We start from the raw sequence: 15,819 nt of genomic DNA, 5'->3' as shown, positions 1-15,819 counted from the left end.
GGCTACAGTTTATACGACGTCGTTTTATCGTTTTCTGTATATATATAAATATGGGTTTCTGGTCAACTGGTGCGGTTGATCTACGGAAAGATCTTTGTTGGAAAGGCTTTCGGATTAGGGGAAAGGGACGATTAAATCTTGTATTGATGGTTGAATTTGGACGCATTCTGTTGTTCTTCTTCCTGTCGATCGCCTTGATCGCGAGGAACGTATCGTGCAGCTCGATTGTTAATCCTTCGAAAGTCAAAACCATTTCATGGCAACCGAGGTGTGTGATGCGCTATTTTTGTTTTTTATTTTTGTGAATTAGACGTGAATTTGCGATTTCGATATGTTTATCGACTGTTGCTTGAGCTGAATTTACTGCTGTGTTTTTAGAGCATTTGTGTACGAAGGTTTTCTAACGGATGAAGAGTGCAATCATTTAGTTTCTCTGGTGAGTTTTAGATTTATTTTTTGAAAATTTTTCTATGCATTAAGATTTGCGAGGCAATTTACTTGAAATGTGTAATATAATTTAGGCGAAGTCAGAGCTGAAGAGATCAGCTGTGGCGGACAGCGAGACTGGGAAGAGTACGCTAAGTGAGGTTCGGACTAGCTCTGGAATGTTTATTACGAAAGGAAAGGTACAATCATATCCCTTTATTGCGTGGATTTGTTGGTAGTTTTGTTGGAAGAGGATGCTTCAAGTGCGTTGATATTATTTGTGATGTTACCACTTACCGTACTCAACTTCTAGCAAAACCAGTGTAGTAGAGATCTCACTGGCTGGTATTTCAATAGTTCCTCACAGAGTTATTTTGATGTTTTGTGAATATATATAAGTTTTGTTGCTTATTGCAATGAATTCATAGTACCGTGAACAAATTCAATGTTGTGTTTCATGGTGATTGCCACACTTGCTATATCTGCTGAAATTATTTAAGTAGTTCATAACAGAAAATCATTATAATATTTTGTGAATATATAAGGTTTGTCGCTTATTGCACTGAATTTATCCTACCATGAACAAATTCAATGTTGTGTTTCATGTTGTTCGCCACACTTGCTATACCTGCTGAAATTATTTCTGTAGTTTTCTCACAGAAAATCGTTATAATATATTGTGAATATATATAAGGTTTGTCACTTATTGCACTGAATTTATCCTACCATGAACAAATTCAATATTGTGTTTCATGTTGTTCGCCGCCTTGCTATATCTGCTGAGAATTATTTCAATAGTTCATCACAAAGGTTTATGAATATATATAAGGTTTGTCACTTATTGCACTGAGTTTATCCTACCATGAACAAATTCAATCTTGTGTTTCATGTTTTTTGCCACACTTGCTATATCTGTTGAGAACTATGTCTTGTGCTTCCGGTTCAACGCTCTTTCTTTCTGTCTTTTGCTGATAGGATCCTATTGTTGATGGCATAGAAGAAAAGATTGCAACCTGGACCTTTTTACCAAAAGGTAAATCTTCCATTAGCTGTGAGCTTTGGATATCCCTTACCTTGATGTGAGATGAAGTCGTCCACAAACAGTTGTTGATAATGTGAAAGTTATAACATAGATTATGGTACACTACAAATTCTTGAGTTTATTCTGATCATGATTCTTGTACATGGGTTCCCCTCGTCTACCCTCTGGGATTTTGGTTGTTTTTGGGAACAAAAGATTGAGTTTCAGCATAGCCAGGGTAATGCAAGCGTGTTGCTGTCTAGATCTCAATTTTAGCAGTCAACTATCAAGTATTCAAATTATGGCCGAACTATACATTTTCATATCTCGCTCATGAAGTTCGACATATTTAGCTGGGTAAATTAATAATCAGTTGGTTACATTTTGTGCTTCGGTTTTCTTCCTGTGTTTCCCTTATGTTCGTATAAACTTACCGTAAAGGTTGTTTAAATTGTTATATTTATAATTGTTGTTATATCTTGACTATTAACTGCCTAATATATATGAGCTTAAGAGACTGATTTTTTCTGCTATTGTGTGCTCTACCTGCTTTTGCTTCATACAGAGAATGGAGAAGACATTCAAGTATTACGCTATGAGCCTGGACAGAAATATGACCCTCATTATGACTATTTTACTGACAAGGTCAATATAGCTCGTGGTGGGCACCGGATAGCCACTGTGCTAATGTATCTTACAGATGTAGAAAAAGGGGGTGAAACAGTGTTTCCTGCTGCCGGGGTTAGTCAACTCTTTGCTTCCTAGGTTCTGAATTTCTTGGTTATTCATTTATCCTACAGTGGCGTTATTCCTCTTTACCTAGGTAGTCATTCATGTAGTAATAAGATTTGAGAATTTCTTTACCGACCCATAGCAGGCTTGCATTTCTTTCGTTGAGTTTCCATGTGGGTGTGTTTGAATTTGAATAGTTGTATGATGTGATATAAATAGGTGCTGATGTGATATTTTGAATGTAAAATTGATTTTTAGTATAATATAAAAAATAAAAAACTGGTGTTTGATTTGATGATTTGGGGGAAAAAATGGGATGAATAGTGTATTTAAAATCCAATCCCCCAAACAAACACACCCTAAAATGGACAATCACTTTTGATTTAGAGAAGGTCCTTTGTACGTGGATTTAATTTAATTTATTATTATAATTATTATTATTTTTCTTCTAAACAAAAGAGGTTGTAATACATATGTAATCGTGCAGGAGTCTTCTCGCCGAAGGTCTGTTGCAACCGATTCAGAATTCTCTGACTGTGGAAGGCAAGGCCCTGCAGGTGAGATAATCACTCAAATTGTGCTCTAGTTAAATCTTCACTATATAAACTGAACTATTGTTTCCCTTATCTTTTGTCATTTTCTGTACATCTATACAGTGAAGCCACGGAAAGGGGATGCGCTACTTTTCTTCAGTCTTCATCCAGATGCAGTTCCCGATCCCAAGAGTCTCCACGCCGGCTGCCCTGTGGACGCAGGCGAGAAATGGTCTGCAACAAAGTGGATTCATGTGGATTCCTTCGACAAAATTCTTGGACCTGGCGGTAATTGCACAGATGCAGATGAAAACTGCGAAAGATGGGCTTCACTTGGGGAATGCACGAGAAATCCAGAGTACATGGTCGGTTCTTCAGATCTTCTTGGATACTGCCGCAAGAGTTGCAAGGCATGTTAAACTTCTCCCTCTCAAATATTATATACTTGCAAATGATTCAATCTCAGGTTCTCATTTGGTTTTAAAATTTTCCTCGATTTTATACCATGATTTTCTTGTTGTGTTGTAATATTCCTTACTAGATGATATTAAATCAGCACTCCTGATTACTTTTCACTAAGCTGAGAAACTTTGCTGGGATAATATTTTGTGAACCATTCGAGTTTGATCTATGTTAGAATTATAGAGTCTGCCTTACAATCTTAGAGCTATTACTTGGAGCTAACATTGCCATATGTGCGATGATGCTTAGGAAATAGGTGTGTTTATTTGGAGATTTATTATTATTATTATTATTGTTATTTTTAAATAGTGAGTTGTATGTGATATGTTTTGAGATAAAATAATATATTTTTATAGCATATTGTAAGAATTGCTTAGCGTTTTCGAAAATCGACAGTAGACTACAATACAATTTGTCCTGCATATCACCATCACCATCACTATTCACATTCACATTCTGCTTTGTTTCTTCCTTTGTTCATGTGTTGCAGAATCTGAGAAAACTATGTTTTTATGTGTGTTTACACTGTTCAAGTTCAATGAACTGATAGGTAGGTGACATATTTGGCTTGCATCTTTGTCCACCGAAAAATTGATTATAATCTACCTATGGTTTGAAAAGTTTATGTTCCGTGATGTTTTAGAATATATTGCACAGAATCTCCTAAAAATTGTATGATGCCCTTCTATACAATGTTTTCGAAAATACGACACAATTCCTAAATTGCTACCCTTACTTTTAGAGGGTGAAATGTGCAGCAGTTATTGAGCATTCTTTTTGGTAACTTTTAGAGAGTGAAATGTGCACTTATTTGAGCATTCTTTTGGGATACTTTTAGAGAGTGAAATGTGCACTTATTTGAGCATTCTTTTGGGATACTTTTAGAGAGGTGAAATGTGCATTTATTTGAGCATTCTTGTGGCCGGCCACTCATCATAATCATCATGCATATTTATTCTCATCATAATTGTCAATTTGATCATATGAGACAATATACACACACAGATAGATACATATATACATGTGTTGTATCTATATAAAGAAGAGATTCCCATTTGGGGTCATGATCATGGCACGCAATAATTGAAAGCATTCCCTTTTAAAGTTTTATCCACTCAGTAGAAATGAAATGACTTCTTTGTCTACACTTTACTATTGATAATAATATAATTATTACTGCTCTAGAATAACACAGGAAAATAGATATTAGATGTTTGAAATATTATATATAAATTGTCTAGTGTGAAAACAGTATCGAGAGAATAATAAAATAATCAATGCATTAACTTATGAAATATTCTATTATTATTATTGTGTGCAAAATATATGAATTTTATGCACTATTTTGAATTACATATTAGATTATCAAATTGCGTTTGGTTTTTGTATTTTTACGAGGAATTATAAAAGTATTGTAGAAAACGAAATACTATGTTTTTTGTTGATTTTTATTATTATATATTGTATTTTTAGACTATTTTTGGAAAATAGTGTGTTTATTCGTGGCATTTTGGTTTTGGATTTTGATTTTGAATATTAAAATTTTGAATTGAAATAGTTAGTTTGATGTGATATGAATATGTATTTGATGTAATATTTTAAATATAAAATTAAGTTTTAATGGAATATAATAAATGAAGAATTAATGTTTGATTTGATATTTTTTTTAAGAAAAAAATTTAGAATAGTAAAACCAAAATTGAAAATGTAAACACATCCTAAATGAATTAACACATTCTATATATGTCACATTGATATATTTAAATTAAAATACAAATAGTATACAGTAAACGCTATTTTTTCCGTTTTATTTTTATTTTTAAATATGTCCAACTACATGTAATTGGCAGCTTCTTTTACAACTTGTGAATCAAAGTTCATCTTCATCTAGCTCAATTGGAATCTTGAAATTTGCACATTATTATTATTATTATTATATATTATTATTTCACTCACGAGGTCAAATAATAATAAATAAATAAATAAATAAAATTATTTATTTTTTGTTTATTATTCTTGATCCTTCTTTTTTTGTGCTCAACTGGGATTGTGCAGCAGTCTTCCAATGGCCACGAATTTACACAACTTGCAGCCATTAGTCTTTCAACACATTACATGCAATAAAACAATAAAACACAAAGATATATTAAAAAAATATAGGGTTTGTCGTCTTTTTATTATCTTGCAAAAATAAATAACAATTTTCTAAAGGGCATCCAAAACTATGCCCAAGATCCACTTTTTCTTGTTCAATTTCAATATTCCTTTATTCCAAGCAACAAAAAGAGACAATTTTTAATAATACCAAGGACAAAACTTTTTTAAAAATAATAAAATTTAAACAAAAAAAAAAAAAATTACCCCACCCACGTCTTGGAAGATGAGAATATTATGAACCCTCCCTAATGATCAATCAAGAATTGGATCCAAGTTCAATGTATTGTCCACTTCTGTTTTGATTGCACAAATCTCAGCCCATCTGTCAGAATATTACACAAATTTCTGTTATGGTACTTTCCAACAATGCCAACGACTCCAAATTTTAATTTTATTTGATTGTATAAATTTCCAAAATTGAAACCAAATAATGAATGAAATGATTTTTCAATAAAATAGTGAAGGGTTTTAATAAAAAGTCAATCTTGATTATTGAGGATCAGGTTATGCCACTTTTAACAACAACAAAATAATATTGTTTTGTTTTATTTTGTTTTGTTTTGTTTAGCTTTGGTCTCTTTGTGTGTGTTGTCAGCTGACAGGTACAGATCAAAGTTTAATTATTATTTTATTACTATTATTTTTCTAATATGTATGCAGGGAGAGAGATAAAGATGCATATAATTGGAGGTGACATTGTTGTATGCAGAATCTGCAATTATATATATATTTAAAATTTCTAAAAATAAAAATGTGGGGTTTTGGCTTACAAGATGATAGAAAGCAGCAGGTAAGTGACTATATTGGTTGGATTTGCATAGCCCTATAGACTGTAGACAGAACTGTTGGAGATTTAATTTTTTTTTAAATAATAAAATATTAGATATTTAATATAGTATTTTGTAAATAAATATATATCAAAAGTTTAAAAAATAGTATATATGAAAGCCTTTGGGGTGTTTTGTTTTTCACTTCCAGTGTAATTTTTTATGATTTGAATTTTATATTATTTGAAAAAAGAAAAAACAAAAAAATGCTATCATTAATTATTAATTATAAATATATTGTTAAATATAGTAATGATATTTAAGATAGAGTAATCATTATTTTTAAAAATTTTTTTTTTTTTATCATTTTATTGAGAAATATAAAAAACAAGAAGATGCCTTGGGCAGTATACATGTTATTAAAATAAAATTGAGACAGACAGCATTAATATTTATTAACTTTAGGGATCCTTTTCTCTCTTTCTTCTTTCTCTCCTTCGACTGGTTTGCTGTTTCAGTTTGAGTCAGTGCACTTCACATTAAATTCACCAAATCCCCAATCCAAAAATTTCACGATATCCTTTCCTACTTATTCTTCTTTCAAGATCTGCAAAATCCCAACTAATCTTTACACACCAATTTTCAAGCCCACTTTTACTACAAATTTGTCTGAGGATTAGTTTTCTTTGAAGATATGGAGGTGGATCAGTTGCAGAGGAGTTTTCGTGATTACACTAATGCTTTGTTTCGTGAGGTATTTGTTAATTCTGGTGATGGGATTTTGATTTTTGATTTTTAATTTGTGTTCTTGGAAAATAAAAAAAGATTTGATTTTTTTTTTTTTTTTTTGAAGAATTTCTTGGATGGGCAGTTTGGACAGCTGCAACTTCTGCAAGATGAAAGCAACCCTGATTTTGTAGTGGAAGTTGTGTCCCTTTTCTTTGAGGATTCTGAGAGGCTTCTTAATGATCTTACAACTGCCCTGTAAGAAATATATATATATATATATACAAGAACTCAACCCATTCTTGCATTCTGTGAAATGGGATTTTTATTGCATTTTATTTTGTTATATATATAATGGGAATTTTATTGGAATTGAAATTGAAATTTTGGACAGGGATCAGCAAAATGTGGACTTCAAGAAGATTGATGCTCATGTTCATCAGCTTAAGGGCAGTAGCTCAAGGTAAAACCTTTTTTTTTTGGTCTTGTGTATAAATCAAGAATGGTACAAAATTAGGGATCTTTTTGATGATATTAAAGAATGTCTTGTTTTGTTGTTTTTTGGTTGTGAAATTCAGTTCCAATGATTGGTTTAATTATGTCAGAAAGTCTTGATCTGTTGCTTGCTGTCTGTACAGTAGTGTACCCTTCATTGCTCTTACAATATCTGTTTCAGTTGATGTTATGCAATAATAATGAGAAGGAGAAGAAGAGTAAAGTTAGAAAAAGATCATCATTTTGTTTTATTTTTTTATTATTTTTAATTAATTGGGGTTTTGTGATGCAACAAACAGCATTGGGGCACAGAGGGTGAGAAATGCCTGCACTGATTTCAGAAGCTTTTGTGAAGTGCAAAATGTTGAAGGGTTAGACTTCTTACATTTAATTATATATATATATATATATTTGTAAGAATTTCGATTTCTGAAGCTTCTGCTAATTTGATTTATGATCTGCAGATGCCTCAAATGCTTGCAAAATGTTAAACAAGAATACTTGCTAGTGAAGGCCAAGCTCGAGGCACTATTACGGGTCCGTATTTTTTTTAGGAAAAATTGCTTATAACTTACTGTACTTTGAAAATTTTTCATCATAAATTCTCTAAATTTTACGCAAGGCTTTATCGTTTTTTTGAAAATATTGCAAAATCTCCTAAAACACAAATTGTATGCAATGTTTCAAAAATGCAATAGTCTCATGCGGACTTTAAAATAATATAGGCTTTTCAAATCACACGTGATTTATAAGTAATTTTGCCTACTTTTTATTTGGAAACAATTTTAGCGGTAGAAAAGATCCTTACAAAGTGGCAATCATATTTTCAGTTAGAGCAGCAGATTTTGGCAGCTGGTGGAACAGTTCCTATGCTGGATTACATCGCCTGAACCGAGAAAAGTCTTTCAAACATCATCGACAACAACAGCGGTTTTCTGTGATGGTTTTATAGTATCACTGTCCTAAAGAGTAAGGTTGTGTGGTGTCTCTTGTATGCAAATTTTTATTAGAAAATAACAGCTGCTGCTACTTGTTCTTGTTTGTTCTAAACAACAGCATCATGGGAACTTCTCATTGTTAATAAATCCATTTTCCTGTTTTTAAAATTATCTTATGATCTTATCATATTTGTCCTTTCCAAGAACCCTTTTATTTTTTTTATTTAGTATTATGAGCTGTGCATTTCACCTGTACATTGCAAAAAATAAGGATGTGTGTGTGCAAGAACATGTGCAAATGTTGACCAAATAACCACAAGGGATCCTGTCCATGAGCATGCTGCAAAAAACCAATATTTAAATCAATAGATTCATTATATATATATATATATGATTGCGGTTACAGTTCTCAGTATAATTAATCACTATCGTGTTAGATAAGTTCTAACCAGTACATTAAGTATAAACCAACAATATATGAGGTATAAATTGATAACACACAATGTATGTTAATTAGCATAACACAAATAATAAACACATAATCGACATTATATGATAATAGTTTACCGAGCATATGCTCAGCATTACATGGTAACAATCTATACAAAACATGTTGTATTAATATCATTCTATACTTCATGTGCCCACAAATATAGCATATGAATGTAATAAATAGTTTACTCAACCACATAGTACGGTTAATCTTAACTTCACACACGGTAACAATTCACACAATACATATTACTCACTCCGTCCCATAACAAAAGTATCCATTTTTTCATTTTAGTCCGTCCCATAACAAAGTATCAATTTTCTCTTTTAGTAATTGTACTATCTACTTAACACTACAAAATACCCTTACAATTTATAAATATATTACATAAATGTCATTGCTTTTATATCACACATACTAATAAGGTTATTTTGGTCATTTCTACTTTATTCCTACTATATCCCAATATAATACTAATATTTCTAAAATTACGTGCAAAAAGCAAATGGATATTTACTTATGGGACGAAGGGAGTATATCATTTGATGTCATATACCGTCAATTTATACTCATGTGCTCAAAAATACAACATCGGAATATACTAAAAAATTTATACATGGTAACCATTTGCACAATACATGTTGTACACGCTGACAATTTATTCTCCATTCACAAGTACAACATATAAACTAACAATATGTGATAATACTTTACACAACACACGCTGTGATAATGGTAATAGTTTACACAACAATCGATGTTAGTAAACATAGTAAAAATCCACACAATACATATCGTATTAATTCAATCATATGTTGTCAGTCCATACTTCGTATTAATTCAATCAATCTTTGTTGTCTCATTGTCTTGTTCTGCAGCAAAAAATGCAGACAAGAAGCAAACTTCTTACAGATGAATCTTTTCCGACAGAGACCTAAACAAACACATATATGTCTCCATTGTTATCCTCTCTAAGTTTGTATTTAAGAAACTATGAATGCATTTCTATCCATCACTATGCACAAAAGGATGTTTTCTTTTTTCGACTTACTTGTAAGTGTCGATTTAAAAAGTTGCGGCGCATAATCCTCGTCAAGTCGAGGCCTTTTTACAACCTTGTCGAGACCTGTCTTTGCAGCCAAAGGGTGTAGAAACATGTTAGAACTTTGCATAACTAAATATCACTCACTACAAGTTCGACTCCTTCGCCACAGCCTTTTTTGATCGTTGAAGCTCCCGACTACAGCAGACTGTTTATCTTCGCCTAGTCGATCTGCAAAAGCTTTGTAATAAGCCAATGTGTCTACGTTTTCCAATACCTTAACGAAGCTTCCTTTGTCGTGCTCTTTTATTACCCCGTCTTCGGATTCTTCACCTGTTGCTAAAATCTCGACTCTCCTTTCTTTGTAGGTTGTCTTTAGAATTGTATTGTCTCCTGCTAAGATCACTGCTCCAAGAATTTCTCCCAAGAACATATCCTGCGACGAACTTACAAAAACATGAGTGAAATCGAAACCATTGCATTGGATTCCTAGTTGTGTCTAGAACTGTTAAACTAGCCTAGCAAACTGAATATTGGTTGTTCGAGCTCGACTCAAACTTTTTAACGATACAAACTCGGCTCGGCGCGTTAAGAGTTCGAGCCAAAATAGTGCCTCAAGCTCGGTTCATTAGGCTCAAATTCAAGCTCAAGCTCGGCTAGCAAGATCAAGCTCAGTTTGAATTTTATACATATTATATATATATTTTTAATATATAAATTATATTTAATTTTATTCACAATTTTTTATAATAAAATATTCAAATATTTATAATAAATATAAATTTTGATATAAAAAATCATATATATTATATTAATATATATATAATATAAATATATTATTACTAACGAGCTCAATTAAGTTACTCGCGAGCCGAGCTCGTTTGTAAAAAAAATAATTTTCGAGTTCGAGCTCAGCTCGTTTATCTCTATAAATGAGCCGACGAGTCGAGTCGAGCTTGGCCTACGAGCTAATCGATTCGTTTAACAGCTCTAGTTGTATTTGAATACCATGCGGTGATATCTATGATGCGTCGATTTTAGCCGTTGCAATCTTGAAAGTAAATGCGTCGTGAATGTAGCTTCAGGTGTTTTCTTTGTTAAGGAGAGGCATTCTAAAACCTCAACGAATTCCCCGACTTTGCGCTGCACGTTGAGCGGGATCAGAGTTATGCCGAGTCTGGATTCGAAAACTATCTTTGCAGCCAGAGGATCAAGAAACATATTGAGCTCTGCATATCGGTTCGAAGGTACGTTGAACACATTCCCTTTGTCATTCTTATGGCTGCGGATAAGTCCTCCGACAACGAATATTTCCTACAACAAGAATCAAAACATCGATGAACTGAATCTTTCAAACATACATCAGACATTACATTATTGACAAAGACCTGAATTCGAAAGCTCGATTCTTTGCTCGAGAGTAATATCTTTGCTACATTTGTCAACGGCCCGTTCGCCAAAATCGTGATTTTTGATCCGGGCTCGATTGATTCGATCAAATGTTCCCACACCTCAACGGCTAGTGGCTGTCTGAGGTCAGGGCGATCGGTGTCTCGAAGAGCTCCGAATCTCACTGAATTCTCCGCTGTGTACCTAAAAGGGATGATCAATCACAAGTGTTCAGTATGCAAAAAAAATCAAATCTTGGTCACATACAAAGAACAGGACATCGACAACCTCCGAGGACTTCGAGGCAAATCACGAGCCAGCCCGAATAATGTGTCCGAATCGAGGAATCCACTGCTGCCGTGTGGAATGGCTTTGCTGTATTTGCAATCTCCTACAGCTGAAAAAATGGGATCAGATTGATTAAGAGCAAACATATCTCCTAGACCAACGGGAATGTCGTCGCGCCCCATCATGTGTAGCAAATCGTAGATTACATCTATTGTCGCGGCATTAGCCCATCCGGTCGGAGTCACTAGTATTGCCTGGAGAGATCGAAACAGCAGACATGAAGGTCTCAACAGAGTGCAACAATGGCAGCAGCTGTAGGAAGTTCAAGATTGGTTTACCTTAAGGTTTATAACTTCGACAGGAGTTTTGAGAAGGTAAAACAGGGCAAGAAAATCTCCTGCACTCATATCCATGTCGAAAACAACAGTCTTGCCGAGGTTTCGCCCCTTGTAATCCGGCTTGTAATGAACTTCTCTGTAATGAGGAAATTGTGTCGTGAAATTGAACTTCCCGGCGTGTCGTGGCCTGTTTATAACCTGCATTTTCGACAATATTACTTTCGTGAATGTTATAACTTATAACGAAATCATCGATCTTTTTTTCGAACTCACGTCTAGAAAGCTTCTCAAGAATTCTTTGTTCAGTTTAAATTTTTCGTCGTGACGATTAGGCTTGGCTCTAACAGCGACAAGAGCGCGCACTCCTTCTCGACCGGCTACTTCTGAGGTACATCCATCCTTATTAAAACATCATCGACGAAACAGAGGATCATTGTCAGCAGACTGTAATTTACTTACAGATAAAGATGAATTAGAACGACGAAACAAGAAATAACCTTGCACCTGCCGTTCCCGCTCTCGGAAATGCAAAATGGATCGCGAAGCCGGGTTTGGACATGGCCGCTGTGAACACCATTGCGCTTTAAGTTGAACTTTGGCTTTGTCCGGCCGTCGAAGAACGGATTTGAGCCGTCGGATATGCCGTAAGGCTTGTTGGAAGTGATCACAGTGATGTTCATGTACTCCATCTCTGCAAAGTCATTCTCGCCATTGCTGTTTGGGTTAAGCTTGAGCATGGCTGAAGTCGCCACTCCGGACAGAAATGAATCCCACATGAAGTAACTCTGCAATAACGGATGTTTCACATTGTCAATGTTGTATTCATGTTCATGTCCAAAGAGAAATTATTTATGTGAAAATAAATTATGGAAACTAGAAAATTGCGTTATTTATCATCAAAACAGAGGTCTATTTATTGACAACATAAAACAAACTAAGAGACTCATATATTCAAATCTAGATAATGTTCTCATTCGTCTTAATTCAAAATACTTTTTTATCATTGTAGTTTTCATATTTCAAAGTATTCATTTTCTACTAAAATTCCCTCAGCTTTTTTACTTAAATTACAAATGTAACATTACCCATAAAATTACTTTATACAAAAAGTCAAAGACTGTCAAACATTTCTTTTTTTTTTCTACTGACTAATAAAGTACTATTAATTTTTAATTTACTACAAAACTCAAAAGCCCCGTTTCAAAAGGGATGAGGATGTATAATATATGAATAAGATAAAATCTAAATTTAAATTTAAAACTGAATATCTAAAATATCTCAACAATTTCATTACCGTGAAAAATTGGTCGTCGAACCAGGAGTCTCGCGCAATTTTTAAGGACTTGAAGCAGTACTGCGCCTCGAAGGTGTGCTGATTCCTCTCGAATTCCTCAAAAAACTCTGCAGTCAATGGAATGGTGTTTGTGGCATCCAAAGGAACAAGAGTTGCCGGAATTCCGGAATGGATCACCTGCTCCATTAAAGCTCGATTCTATTCAATTCAACCTTCATAAAAATCAGCAAAAGATTATGCTTCTAAAGACATAAAAAATTCTCACCTGGTATGCAGCAAAAGGATCTCCAAACATGTTGAACTCTGCATAAGGATTTGATGTGAAGTCAGTGAATATGTTTCCCCTGTCGCGGCACTGGCGAGGCTGCCGGGAGTTCTTCCGGCCGCAATCCGTCGGGTTTTTGGACCTCACGCCACCTCCCATGATGTACACGTGCTTAATGTTCTTCTTCAGATGTGGATTGCTCATCATAAAAATGCCTAGATTTGTGGCTGTTCCGATGGTGAGTACTGTGATCGGAGCTGCAGAAATGGCGTCTGTCATCACTCTCTGAGCTGTGGGCTGATGCAGAGGCGAGTATCTCCTCCTGCCCTGATTTAAACCAGAAAACAATCTCAGGATATTTCATGCCTGAAAAAACAGCATCGTGTTGTTACATAAGAATTTCAGTGTTGTTTATATTATTGATAATGAAATTAGAGATGTGAACATGAGGAATAATTGTTATTTATTTATCTTTTTTTATTAATAAAAGAAAGTATATAAAAAAATCGAGAAAAGAAAATATAAATTTGAACAATTTAACATCTAGACGATGGTCGTACTAAGTGATGAGTAGGACACAGTATGCTAGCAAATACTTCATTTCTCATTTAATAATCGTGTCAATTTTTTAACTGTACTATCTATAATTCTAATTTACAATATATTAAGTCATTACTTTTATATCATATAATAGAATAATACATTGTAATGTTAGTGATATAATATTATTTATATTAATATCATGACATGCCGTTAAGTTGTAATTATATATAATTTAACTAAAAGTTGAAATCGAATTACAACCCGAGATATATATAATTTTATGTATTTTATTTTAAAATATTATAATAAAATAAAATAAAATAATTACATCATCCGGTTTGATTCGGGTCTCCATCGGATCCATGCGTCTAAGATATAACCAAATCATAATATAAACCAATTAAATCTAAACAATAAACTAAATACATAATAATATCTCAACACATCGAACAGACATTTCTTCAAACACTTTGTAAGCATAAGCAGCAGTAGCAGTAGCTTTTGCAGAGCATTTTCATGGAGGAATTGATTCTTCAAAATGGATAGCTGTTCAATCGAAGCAAATTCATACCTGCGGGAGGAAGCTTCGCCGGAATCCAAAATTAGTATCGATGTCCAGTCTTCCGCCATGGCCGGCGGGAATCGCTTGCCGATATCGACAATATCCGGCGGTGCCATTGCCCTAATCCAATTTTACATCAAAACAACGAACAACGCAAATCAATTAGTAACGAATTCGAGGAGAAATTACCTGATCGATTATCGGTTGATACCCTCCGACATCCGGCGATATCTCGCCGCCGTCGAGTATTCCCCCTTCGCCGCCGACTCCGACGGCCACGTCATCTCTCCCCATCATGTAGAGAATATCGTAGACATGATTCACCGCATGCCCTGCGTCGCTCCACGAATTGGCGTTGATCGTAACCGCCTACATATATATATATATATATATCTACATAAATACATACATATATATATATATAGCCCTAGAAATCAATGCAAATGCAAATTATGCAATTGAACTACAAATCAAGAGCAAAATTGCAAACCCTAAACAATCGATTTACCTTCAAATAGAACTCCAATCGATATATATATATTACCTGCAAATGAATTTCTGATCGATTGAGCTTCAAAATGTACAAAAGCGCGAAAATATCATCGGTATCAACATCAGTGTCCAACAGAATCCTCTGTGGCTTTCCCTCCACAGCCACTAAACCAATCACCATCACTATATATAATATGCATATGCTTAAAAATCCCATCTTTAATTCCAAACAAAGCCTCTATTCTTCAAAATCAGAAAATCTTAATTTGCTTGCTTCAGCATGAACTGATGATCAGTCCAAAACATGAATGAAACTGATAGAACACATTCACATCGATCCACAATGGCTGGTTACGTCGATCAAGACAGACGATTCTATGTCCATTACAGCTAAAATTTATGGTTTTCTTACAGAAGCTAAGAACTAAGAAAAGACATGCAATACATAGACCCTTCCGAATAAGTCGGACTTGAATCAAGAACATCACGGATAGCAACCTGACGAGCCTCTTATATAAAAAAAAAAACTTCAGGCTGTTTATGTTTTTAATTAACTTTTAGCATTGTTCATGGATAATATATTAAAAGAAAAGTATAACATTTTCACTCTTATTTACATTATATCAAATGGATGTGCTGTTTTGAGGTTTGGTTTATTTGCTTTTCGTTTGAACTATATTTTGAATTTTGTTAGAAAAAATAATATATAAATAACTAAACTTTGAAAGCAAACCCTTTTTTTTTATTATTCTAAAAATTCCAATATATATACTTTTAAAACATATTTAAATAAAACATCAAATTTATATGAATAATAGAAATATCAATGATAATATATATATAAAGAAAAGAAAGC

The 15,819-nt window shown here is 33.7% G+C and overlaps 3 protein-coding genes across 10 annotated transcripts; 2 read left to right on the top strand and 1 right to left on the bottom strand.

The window, feature by feature from the left end:
• Positions 1-35: 35 nt before the first annotated feature.
• Positions 36-3,463, top strand: LOC127249338 (probable prolyl 4-hydroxylase 4). The gene is made up of 7 exons (XM_051272091.1): positions 36-268; positions 379-436; positions 522-626; positions 1,402-1,459; positions 2,013-2,188; positions 2,667-2,736; positions 2,836-3,463. The coding sequence occupies exons 1-7, from the start codon at positions 51-53 to the stop codon at positions 3,129-3,131; spliced, it is 981 nt and encodes a 326-aa protein (XP_051128048.1). The 5' UTR covers positions 36-50; the 3' UTR covers positions 3,132-3,463.
• A 3,072-nt stretch (positions 3,464-6,535) lies between these two features.
• Positions 6,536-8,404, top strand: LOC127249309 (histidine-containing phosphotransfer protein 1-like). 2 transcript variants are annotated; one of them, XM_051272053.1, is made up of 6 exons: positions 6,536-6,852; positions 6,970-7,082; positions 7,219-7,287; positions 7,619-7,690; positions 7,784-7,856; positions 8,150-8,404. In XM_051272053.1, exons 1-6 carry the CDS (start codon positions 6,793-6,795, stop codon positions 8,207-8,209), a joined length of 447 nt encoding a protein of 148 aa, XP_051128010.1. In that variant the 5' UTR covers positions 6,536-6,792; the 3' UTR covers positions 8,210-8,404. The 2 variants fall into 2 exon arrangements, with proteins under 2 accessions (XP_051128010.1, XP_051128009.1); XM_051272052.1 differs by having other exon boundaries at positions 6,540-6,852; positions 6,952-7,082.
• An 86-nt stretch (positions 8,405-8,490) lies between these two features.
• Positions 8,491-15,454, bottom strand: LOC127249307 (nucleoside hydrolase 3-like). 7 transcript variants are annotated; one of them, XR_007838283.1, is made up of 13 exons: positions 15,016-15,454; positions 14,661-14,840; positions 14,481-14,591; positions 13,367-13,693; positions 13,102-13,278; positions 12,305-12,592; positions 12,081-12,206; positions 11,808-12,005; positions 11,470-11,723; positions 11,181-11,385; positions 10,801-11,106; positions 9,802-10,228; positions 8,491-8,597 (listed from the first exon to the last, which is right to left on the bottom strand). XR_007838283.1 is itself a non-coding variant. In XM_051272051.1 (12 exons), the coding sequence occupies exons 1-12, from the start codon at positions 15,178-15,180 to the stop codon at positions 9,932-9,934; spliced, it is 2,634 nt and encodes an 877-aa protein (XP_051128008.1). In that variant the 5' UTR covers positions 15,181-15,454; the 3' UTR covers positions 9,308-9,931. The 7 variants fall into 7 exon arrangements, 1 of the variants encoding a protein (XP_051128008.1); XR_007838282.1 differs by lacking the exon at positions 8,491-8,597 and adding an exon at positions 9,310-9,684; XR_007838284.1 differs by lacking the exons at positions 8,491-8,597; positions 15,016-15,454 and adding an exon at positions 9,308-9,684 and having other exon boundaries at positions 13,367-13,688; positions 14,661-14,808.
• Between the last annotated feature and the right edge of the window lie 365 nt (positions 15,455-15,819).

The sequence above is a fragment of the Andrographis paniculata genome, unplaced genomic scaffold, assembly GCF_009805555.1.
Source record: "Andrographis paniculata isolate CXL003 unplaced genomic scaffold, ASM980555v1 Contig35END, whole genome shotgun sequence".
Classification (NCBI taxonomy): domain Eukaryota; kingdom Viridiplantae; phylum Streptophyta; class Magnoliopsida; order Lamiales; family Acanthaceae; genus Andrographis; species Andrographis paniculata.
The sequence above is the reverse complement of the archived record's forward strand: the minus strand, read 5'-3'. Positions and strand labels throughout refer to the sequence as shown.

What these genes read in the sequence shown, in the direction of transcription:
- LOC127249307 (XM_051272051.1), bottom strand. Translation starts at nt 15,180, where the DNA reads ATGGGATTTTTAAGCATATGCATATTATATATAGTGATGGTGATTGGT. An exon ending in TCGACGACCAATTTTTCACG is followed by an intron (nt 12,593 to 13,101) that starts GTAATGAAATTG and finishes CCGTTATTGCAG; the next exon opens with AGTTACTTCATGTGGGATTC. An exon ending in TCGAAGTTATAAACCTTAAG is followed by an intron (nt 11,724 to 11,807) that starts GTAAACCAATCT and finishes CGATCTCTCCAG; the next exon opens with GCAATACTAGTGACTCCGAC.
- LOC127249338 (XM_051272091.1), top strand. Translation starts at nt 51, where the DNA reads ATGGGTTTCTGGTCAACTGGTGCGGTTGATCTACGGAAAGATCTTTGT. An exon ending in TGTTTATTACGAAAGGAAAG is followed by an intron (nt 627 to 1,401) that starts GTACAATCATAT and finishes TTTTGCTGATAG; the next exon opens with GATCCTATTGTTGATGGCAT. An exon ending in TGGAAGGCAAGGCCCTGCAG is followed by an intron (nt 2,737 to 2,835) that starts GTGAGATAATCA and finishes ACATCTATACAG; the next exon opens with TGAAGCCACGGAAAGGGGAT.
- LOC127249309 (XM_051272052.1), top strand. Translation starts at nt 6,793, where the DNA reads ATGGAGGTGGATCAGTTGCAGAGGAGTTTTCGTGATTACACTAATGCT. An exon ending in CTAATGCTTTGTTTCGTGAG is followed by an intron (nt 6,853 to 6,951) that starts GTATTTGTTAAT and finishes TTTTTTTTGAAG; the next exon opens with AATTTCTTGGATGGGCAGTT. An exon ending in AGCTCGAGGCACTATTACGG is followed by an intron (nt 7,857 to 8,149) that starts GTCCGTATTTTT and finishes TCATATTTTCAG; the next exon opens with TTAGAGCAGCAGATTTTGGC.